Below are 8,208 nucleotides of genomic sequence, written 5' to 3'. Positions count from 1 at the left end.
GAGGTGGGGTGGGGAGAGGCTGGGCCGGGGGAGGGGCAGGAAAGAGGGCTATAAGGGCCGCAGCCCAGGCGGGCAGAAGACAGGCAGGCCATGGCGGATGTCCTCGGGGCGCAGAGACCGGTTCCCAGCGGAGGCCCAGAGCCCCGGGACCCCCTGGACTGCTGGGCCTGCGCTGTGCTGGTCACTGCCCAGAATCTGCTGGTGGCTGCCTTCAATCTTGTCTTGCTGGCGCTGGTGCTGGGGACCATTCTGCTACCCGCTGTCACCATGCTAGGCTTCGGTTTCCTCTGCCACTCCCAGGTGAGCGAGCGCCCTGGTGCGTGCGTGTGAGTGCGGATGTGTGTAGCGATGGTGGGGGGGGGGGGGGATATGGGCCACAACTTTTGCCCCCCCGCCCCCGCTCCCCCGGGCTGTTCAGCTTGGGCCTGATGCCTCTTACCCTACAGTTTCTGCGCTCCCAGGCACCCCCTTGTACCGCGCACCTGCGGGACCCAGGCTTCACGGCCCTGCTGGTCACCGGATTCCTGCTCCTCGTGCCACTGCTCGTGCTTGCCCTGGCCAGCTACCGCCGCCTCTGTCTGCGCCTCCATTTAGCCGACTGCCTCGTGCCCTACAGCCAAGCCCTCTATCGGCGTCGGCGCACCCCGCATGTGCGGCAAATTCGGGCCTCACCAGGGTCCCAAGCCGTTCCCACATCAGGAAAGGTATGGGTTTGAGAACCCGTGAGTCAAGAACAACCCTGATGACTGCCCTCCCTTTCAGTCGGCCCAAGGACTTGAAGCCCGGGGGGTCTCCCGACCTATCTCGCCCCCACCCCCTTGCCTAAGCGGATCCTAGCATCCCCTTGGCGAACTGCAGCATCTGTGGACCCAGTGCCGGTGAAAATTCGCCAAACCCCGGAAAAACCCTTTCTTTGCACTACCCATATCTGAATCCTGAACATCTGGGCTGGACCCTGCACACACACATACCCCTCCCCTCCCCCCACTTTGTGACTAGGCCAACTGAGCCTCGCCGGTGCCCTCCTTTTCCGGTGCAGCTCCTTTAGTATTTACGGGCCCATGGATGAGGTTGGAGGGGAAGGAATGATCATATGTTAATAAAGAATTAATGATCTGAACGTGCTCCTGGATCCTGCGAACGGAGGGTCAGTACTATCACTCCTGTTCTGTGCTGAGGGGCAGGAAACAAATGAGAGTGTGGGGGTGTGTGGTTCAAGGGTGTAGACATGAGCATCCTTTATTCTCTTGGCCTCTTACCGAATTAGCTTGTTCTTCCAGGCCAGGCCCGAGCTCAGTCCCTGACCCCAAAGTCACCTCCCCATCAACAGAGTGGAGGGGGCCAGGCCTTTGTCACCTGTCCTGCTCCCCTTGGGGACCCAAGCCTGTTCTCTGACCCCAGTTTACAGGAACTCGGGTGTTGCCAGGCCGGGGAGGGAAACAATGGGCCTTCCGGAGCAGGATGACACCCTCCCCTCACCGTCCGCCCCCACCCCGGCCCCCGCCACAATTCTGGAACGGCAGCAGCGTGGGAGGGAAGATGGAGGGGTCCACCCTGGGACATGTTGGTCAGAAGCTCAGCCTGTCCCCCATACCCGCCTGCGAACCAGAGGGAACCAGACTTTGGTACTTCTGGATGTCCAGGTTGTGGAAGGAGGGTTGACAGTGCTTCCGATTTCAGATAAACCTCACCTCTAGGGATGGGGTGTGAGATCTGTGCCCATCTACACCACACAGAGGCCACTTCAGTTACAGGTTTAATGAAGTCTGAAAGGCATGCGCGATCGTGGTTAGATATAGGGAGGCCCCGCCAAGCTCTCTCTTTGCACCTCAATAGAAACGATGTGATGTCCGGGTACCATGGCTAGGCCCAGCACACGGGGTTCCCCAGCAGAGAAGGAATCTGGAAAGAAGGGTCAGATCATCAGGGAGGCAGGCCAGAGTCGGTCCCGCCCCTTTTGAGCCACGACTTCCAGCCCCAGAAAATAAGGGGTGCAGCCAGGCAATGAACAGAAAGGGAAATGCCTTGAGTGAGGCTCCACCGCATTCCCAGGCGGGGTGCATTCCCCGGGCACTGACCCGAAGGCTTGAGGAACTCCTGCGCCGAACCTAGGATAACATTGCAGTCGCGGTCGGTGCAGAGGAAGCAGCCGACTAGCGTCCGTCCATCTGTCATGCGAATACGCATAGTCTTGTTGAGCAGCGCCTCCAGCTGCCGCCGGGCACGTGCAGCCGGCGAGTCCTCACGCTCCCCGTCTGAGTCCTGCGCGGGGAACACGCGCTCAGACCACACCGCCCCGGGGGCTGCCCGCCCATGGAACCACAGCTCCCGACAGCCCGTGGGGCGCTCACGCGAATCCCAGAGGTTGCCGGGAGCTGCAGTTCCCCCTCCCACCCCCCATTTTGCTCCCCGACTGCCCTTTCATCTCAGATCCCCAGCCCGCGCTAACCCCAGCGCTGGAGCTGCTTTGACGCCGGCTGCAACAGCCATTCTCTTCCCGTAGCAGCATGGTCGGCCCAGCTCCGGCCATTTGTCCCGGGGCCTCCTCCAGGCCTTTCAACTCCTTATTAGAACCTTTCGGGTCCGGTGGTATGAGATCTCGCGAGCTCTCCCGGCAGCTCTTCTTTCGCGAGATCACCTCTTCTAGTCTACTCGGCAACTGTAGAGATCTCGCGAGCTTCTACCTCTCCAGCGCTGTGGTTCACTAAGGACTCTTACGCCGGATGTACTAAGATATCGCGAGAAATTTTACCTTGCTAGTTTTTTTTTTTTTTTTAAATATTCTTTAAGAATCCTGGAATTCAGCAAGAATATATTTTTTTCATAATCGTACAACGCCCCTTTGTTTTCCTGCCTCGCGAAGAAGTCTGTTCTAAATATCCCCTGTAGCCCAGGCCACTTGGAATTAGAACCGCGTGTTGGCTTTCACCCCGGAACTCCTGAGGACGCAACTCTATTACAGACTACGTTTCCCATGAGCACACGCCACTTTTCGCCCACCCAACGTTTGATCTCCGTGGACGGTGGCTGGAAAAGGACAATGGTTTCCATGTCAGCAGATAAACGCTCCCGTTTTAGCAGCGGGACGAGGGAGGATACAGTACTGAGTGCGTGCTGAGGAGCAGGGGAGCCACTTAAAGGAGCCCGCGCCCAATAGAGCAATAGCCATGCCGCGCCGGGGCCTAGTGGCCGGGCCAGACTTTGAGTATTTCCAGCGTCGGTATTTCACACCGGTTGAAGTGGCTCAACACAACCAGCCGGAAGATCTCTGGGTATCTTACCTGGGATACGTATATGACCTAACGCCGTTGGCACAAGAGTACAAAGGTAAGGGCCACACTTTGGGTCAGCTTCGGGATGTGTATAAGGGGTGCCTAGTTCTTGGGGAGATAGCAATGGCGGTGGCTGCTGCTCCTTTCCAGGACATCTGCTGCTGAAACCCATCGTGGAAGTTGCGGGCCAGGACATCAGCCACTGGTTTGATCCAAAGACCAGAGACGTGAGTCATCCCGGTGTTGGGGGGAGGGGCATGGGAAAGCAGGGATGGGGAAGGAAAAGCAGGGGCTAGCCAGAGCCCGAGATAGTGACTGCTCCCACCCCTCGACCCCAAACCCTGCTTTAAAGATCCGCAAGCACATAGATCCGTTGACTGGTTCCCAGAGATACCACACCCCCCGGGGCCGCTTTCTGCACGTCCCACCTCAGCTGCCCCGTTCCGACTGGGCCAATGATTTCGGGAAGCCCTGGTGGCAGGGGTCAAGTTATGAAGTGGGGCGGCTGTCAGCAAAGACCCGGAACATCCGTATAATTAACACGCTCACGTCGCAGGAGCACGCACTGGAGGTGAGAACTCGTGTCTGGGGGCAGGTTAGAGGCAGCTGGGAATCCCAGCAAATCTCCATGTAGATTTTCAGGCCATCAGATCTACAAAGCCGATGGGAGCTGTACTTTCTCCCCTTTTAGGTGCAAGCGAGGAAAGCAGACAACCTAGATCCCCAGGGCTGGTAATTCGAGGAGTGGCTGGGCCATAGGGTACAAGATACTCCTTCATGAGCTCAGGACAGCAGTTCATGCATCTTAGTGCTGGTGGTTCTTGGAAGCTCTTACATGCTGTGAGACAGCAATTGCAATTGAACTCTTTAATAGTCTACGGTATGGTGGGGATGAGGTTACCAGGCAGTGACATTGACCCTTAGAGCCATTTATTAGAAGTGGCTGCCATAAAGACAGGTAGAACTTAGGGTACGCTATAGCTCCAACTTCATTTCTGGGACCATGGAGTGCCTGAAGCTATCTGCCAAGGGAGGCACTCTGATCCTAGCTCTATCATCTTTTGGGCTCCTGGCCTTTGCTTGGAATGTGTGTGTGTGTATGTATGTATGTTCCACCCAGAATTCTGGGAGTGGGGTACTTTCATGTTCTTTAGGTGGGGGCCCTGGAATCAATGTGGGAAATCCTACACCGCTATCTCCCCTGTAATGCACATGCTGCCAGCTACACATGGAAATATGAAGGAAAGAACCTGAACATGGAATATACCTTGGAAGAGAATGGGATCCGGGATGAGGAGGAAGAATTTGACTGTCTCAGCATGGATGGTACACTCCACACACCTGCAATACTGCTTTATTTCAATGATGACCTCACAGAGCTATAGGAGATATATGCTGATGTAGACTCAAGAGATGGGGATGGGGTGGGGGGTGGGGGGTGGCAGTGTGCCTAGACCTAGACCCTATTCTACTCTGGGAACTGGCGTGTGGTATCCATGCCCTTCTGAAATGTAAAGGTCTGATTGCCCAAGTCCATTATAATTTACTCTGAGAAAATTAGGGAGAATGCTAGAAATTAATTTTTAAGAATGATATAAAAAGACAAAGTATCTTGGATTAGGCATATGTAGAAGAGGACAGTGAGACAGAACTTAGGCACAACTTTTTGATAATAAGAGAAAGAGAAGTCCTACACAGGATGAGAGATGGAACAGCTTTTTTTTTTTTTTCCTGGCAATAATGGAAATGGGATGGCTGCAGGAAGATGGTGTTTACAAAGATAGAAATAGGAAATGTCTATCACTGGCCACATAAAACTGGCTAATCTCTCTTCTGAATAGTATTTAGCAGCTGAAACCCAAAGGGAAGAATGGAAGTGAATGGTTACCAGGTAATTCAGGTTAGATATTATACTATGTGCTTTATACACCCTGTTTAATGTAACTACCCACTACCACTATTCTACAGATAAGCCTTTTGAAGTCTAGCAAGATTGAATAGCACAAAGACATACTAGTTATTAACCAGGATGTAAAACCAAGTCTGCCCAATTCCAAAGTCCATATTCTTTTCATTGTAAATGGAAGATCTCGATGTCCTAGGCTTATTACGCAATGTGAACTGGTAGGCCTATTATGCAGTCAGCTGTTTTTTTCTGCAGTTCTTGTTTTCGGAAGGGAGGGCTGCAGGGGCAGAAAGGAGGGAGTCAGGCTAAGTGTCAGCTGAATGATAGTTGTTGAAGCTACTTCCTGGTTAATCCCATAGCAAAAATTTTTTCTGACTTTTTAAAGGAAAAGAGGTGCTTATATACTGATTCCAGGAAAAACTAAAGTTGGGAAAGGGCCTTTGGAGTGGGACACTTTGGGTGGTGGAGCAAAAGGGAGGCAAATGGCACAGTTTGTTTATGATGGGCCTGTGCCTCTTACGGAACATGAGGAAGGCAGGGTTGACTTGCAAGATGTTGATTCTACAAGTGGGAGCTTGACAGGGATAATGTAAAAAGAGGAGCTAAGTCAAAACTCCTGATGACCAGAAGAGAACTTGATTGGGTCCCATTTAACCTATGCAGGGGAGATTTCAAAAAACAGGTGAATTTCCTGACAGTAGCAGGCAAAAATGAAGCACCAGGGCCCAGAGCAGAGAAACGTGGACCCTGTGAGACAGCGGGTGGGCTGCATAGTAGTTTTTGGAGCTGCCTATGAAAGGCATGGACAAAGACGGAGACATCTGTACTGGCTTCAGCAGTAAATAAGCACACTGTGAGACTGAGGGCTTCCATTCAGTCCCATGTAATGCAAGAGTCCATGAATTATCTGAATCATTTTGATGTTTAATCAATTCTGCAGTTGTTTCATGTGTATCTTGTTTGCTCATTTAAACTATTTGAGAACCAGAGCTATGCTATCCTCAGGGCCTGTGCTTATGGGATCCATCCTTCTTCCAGACTCTCCTACTTTAGTACCTGTTGCCAGAAACATCCCTCTCCTCACACATCCAGTCACTCTCTAAGTAGACTAACTCCTAAATATCTCCAGAATTTGTCTTCTTTTTTTCCAAGCTGTCATCACCTCTGTGTTAAAATTATGGATGTAATTGACTGGCTGGCTGCTAGATTGTAAGCTCATGAGGGCAGAGATCATGTCCATCTTGTTCCCTGCTGCATTCCCAGTCTTAGGCACACAGTTGCTGCTCAATAAATTTTAATTGAATTTAAATGTTAAGTGAATTCATCTCTCTATAATTACTAATGGATGGGATGTTGTGTCCTAGGAGGCAAGGTGGGGCCTAGAAATAGGATGCCTGGATTCTGTGCTGTAATCTATACATGTTTCTCTTTCCTTGCTCCGCATAGATCCAAGACCAAAAGTAACTTAGTAATTATTACTCCTCTCACCAGAGGTTTTAGGGGCAACCTGTCATTTCCCCATATGGCCACTAGGTGGCTGTAACTGCCTACAGAATCAGGCCAAGGGCACTGGAGGAGGGAAAACACTTTCCAAGTTCTAACAGGTTAGGTTTAAAGGTGGGCCCATTGAAATTTATAGGTGGGAGGGAAAAATATGGGGAAAAGAGAAAAAAAAAAGGAAAACTACAAGGCCACTATTCTATTAGCATTAGGTTTATTCCTGTTTTTAATTTTTCCCACAAGCACATGCCAGGAAAGTAATGTAGTTTGAAAAATAAAATGCATGGGGTAAGTAGAGCATCTGATTGCAGGTGTGGGTGTGTATCGGGTAAGGTATGGAGCTGTAGAAGGAATAAAGACCACAGGTTTTTAAGATAATAGGATCACATTAGAGGGATGGTTGAATGGTCAGAGGCTTGTGTGAGATGATCACGAAGACTCATCTGTATTACCTATAGATCTGCATTTATCTGCATTATCACTTAATCCTCACAACAAACTTAAAAACTGTTTTTATTTAGACTGAAAAAAGAAGGAATTGAAGTACAGAGAGGCTAAGTAACTTGCCAAAGGTCATACAATTAGTAAATAGCAGAGATGGGCTTTGAACCAAGACAACCATAAGCCACTTGCTTAACTACTGAGTTGCACTACCTCCCTGCATGATAAACATAGGATGCTGTTCCAGTTACCTACTCCTAACAAGAGCATCTCAAGACTTAATGTCTTAAAACCACCACCATAATTTATTCTGCTAATGAATCTGTAATTTGGGCAGGGTTCAGTGGGGACAGCTCATTTCCACTCCAAAAGGTGTCAACTGGGTGGACTGCTGAAAGCTGGAGGATTCACTTTCAAAATGGCTCATTCACAAGGCTGGCAAGTCAATGCTGGCTATTGGTTCTTTCCCATGTGGGCCTGTGCACAGGGCAGGATGGGCTTCCTCATAGCACGGTGCCCGGGTTCCAAGAGAACCAGGAGGAAGCTGAATCACCTTTTATGACCGCGCCTCAAATCCACGGGGAGGGAATTAGACCTCACTTCTCAGTGGGAAGAGTGTCACAGTTATAGAGTGTAATAAGAGCACATTGGGTATTAGATATTATTATGGCCATTTTTGGAAAATACAATTGACCACAAATGCATAAGAGGCAAAAAGAGGGATATCTGGTGGGTATGGATGGAGAGGTGGTCTTTGAAGGGTTGTAGTGGGGGGTGGGCTGTTGACACTTGAGTAGAGCCTTTTTTTAAAACCTAAGTTGGAATACTGGCCTCATCATCCATTTATTCGATTCATTAATATGATACTGAGCATCTGCTACCAGGCACAGTGCTGGACTCCATGGACACACTAGTTAGGAAAACAATTTCTGCCCTCAAGAAGCTTACAGTTTAGTGGGAGAGTCAGAGAAGTTTGTAAGCCTTTGTTATCTTGCTGTACACAACAAGTCAAGGAAAGCTTTTTTTTTATTTTTTAATTCTAGCCAACTTTTTTTTTTTTTTTTTTTTTTAAGATTTTTAGAGAGGGGA

The 8,208-nt window shown here is 50.2% G+C and overlaps 3 protein-coding genes across 5 annotated transcripts; 2 read left to right on the top strand and 1 right to left on the bottom strand.

The window, feature by feature from the left end:
• Nucleotides 1-33: 33 nt before the first annotated feature.
• On the top strand, nt 34-885 carry TMEM88 (transmembrane protein 88). Of its 2 annotated transcripts, none has more exons than XM_090291492.1 (2): nt 34-300; nt 462-885. In XM_090291492.1, the coding sequence occupies exons 1-2, from the start codon at nt 91-93 to the stop codon at nt 714-716; spliced, it is 465 nt and encodes a 154-aa protein (XP_090147618.1). In that variant the 5' UTR covers nt 34-90; the 3' UTR covers nt 717-885. The 2 variants fall into 2 exon arrangements, with proteins under 2 accessions (XP_090147618.1, XP_090147617.1); XM_090291491.1 differs by having other exon boundaries at nt 447-885.
• An 858-nt stretch (nt 886-1,743) lies between these two features.
• NAA38 (N-alpha-acetyltransferase 38, NatC auxiliary subunit) lies at nt 1,744-2,695 on the bottom strand. The gene is made up of 3 exons (XM_090257869.1): nt 2,450-2,695; nt 2,079-2,262; nt 1,744-1,902 (listed from the first exon to the last, which is right to left on the bottom strand). The coding sequence occupies exons 1-3, from the start codon at nt 2,528-2,530 to the stop codon at nt 1,790-1,792; spliced, it is 378 nt and encodes a 125-aa protein (XP_090113995.1). The 5' UTR covers nt 2,531-2,695; the 3' UTR covers nt 1,744-1,789.
• A 230-nt stretch (nt 2,696-2,925) lies between these two features.
• CYB5D1 (cytochrome b5 domain containing 1) lies at nt 2,926-4,696 on the top strand. Of its 2 annotated transcripts, none has more exons than XM_090257868.1 (4): nt 2,926-3,327; nt 3,423-3,499; nt 3,661-3,843; nt 4,427-4,696. In XM_090257868.1, the coding sequence occupies exons 1-4, from the start codon at nt 3,168-3,170 to the stop codon at nt 4,655-4,657; spliced, it is 651 nt and encodes a 216-aa protein (XP_090113994.1). In that variant the 5' UTR covers nt 2,926-3,167; the 3' UTR covers nt 4,658-4,696. The 2 variants fall into 2 exon arrangements, with proteins under 2 accessions (XP_090113994.1, XP_090113993.1); XM_090257867.1 differs by having other exon boundaries at nt 2,929-3,327; nt 3,625-3,843.
• The last annotated feature ends 3,512 nt before the right edge of the window (nt 4,697-8,208 follow it).

Source organism: Furipterus horrens, unplaced genomic scaffold, assembly GCF_987537825.1.
Source record: "Furipterus horrens unplaced genomic scaffold, mFurHor1.1.pri manual_scaffold_11, whole genome shotgun sequence".
NCBI classification, from domain to species: domain Eukaryota; kingdom Metazoa; phylum Chordata; class Mammalia; order Chiroptera; family Furipteridae; genus Furipterus; species Furipterus horrens.
The sequence above is the reverse complement of the archived record's forward strand: the minus strand, read 5'-3'. Positions and strand labels throughout refer to the sequence as shown.

Coding starts and splice junctions, on each gene's coding strand:
- TMEM88 (XM_090291491.1), top strand. CDS start 91: ATGGCGGATGTCCTCGGGGCGCAGAGACCGGTTCCCAGCGGAGGCCCA. Junction 301..446: donor GTTTCCTCTGCCACTCCCAG/GTGAGCGAGCGC, acceptor CTTACCCTACAG/TTTCTGCGCTCCCAGGCACC.
- NAA38 (XM_090257869.1), bottom strand. CDS start 2,530: ATGGCCGGAGCTGGGCCGACCATGCTGCTACGGGAAGAGAATGGCTGT. Junction 2,263..2,449: donor AAAGCAGCTCCAGCGCTGGG/GTTAGCGCGGGC, acceptor TTCCCCGCGCAG/GACTCAGACGGGGAGCGTGA. Junction 1,903..2,078: donor GGAGTTCCTCAAGCCTTCGG/GTCAGTGCCCGG, acceptor CCTTCTTTCCAG/ATTCCTTCTCTGCTGGGGAA.
- CYB5D1 (XM_090257867.1), top strand. CDS start 3,168: ATGCCGCGCCGGGGCCTAGTGGCCGGGCCAGACTTTGAGTATTTCCAG. Junction 3,328..3,422: donor GTTGGCACAAGAGTACAAAG/GTAAGGGCCACA, acceptor GCTCCTTTCCAG/GACATCTGCTGCTGAAACCC. Junction 3,500..3,624: donor TTGATCCAAAGACCAGAGAC/GTGAGTCATCCC, acceptor CCTGCTTTAAAG/ATCCGCAAGCACATAGATCC.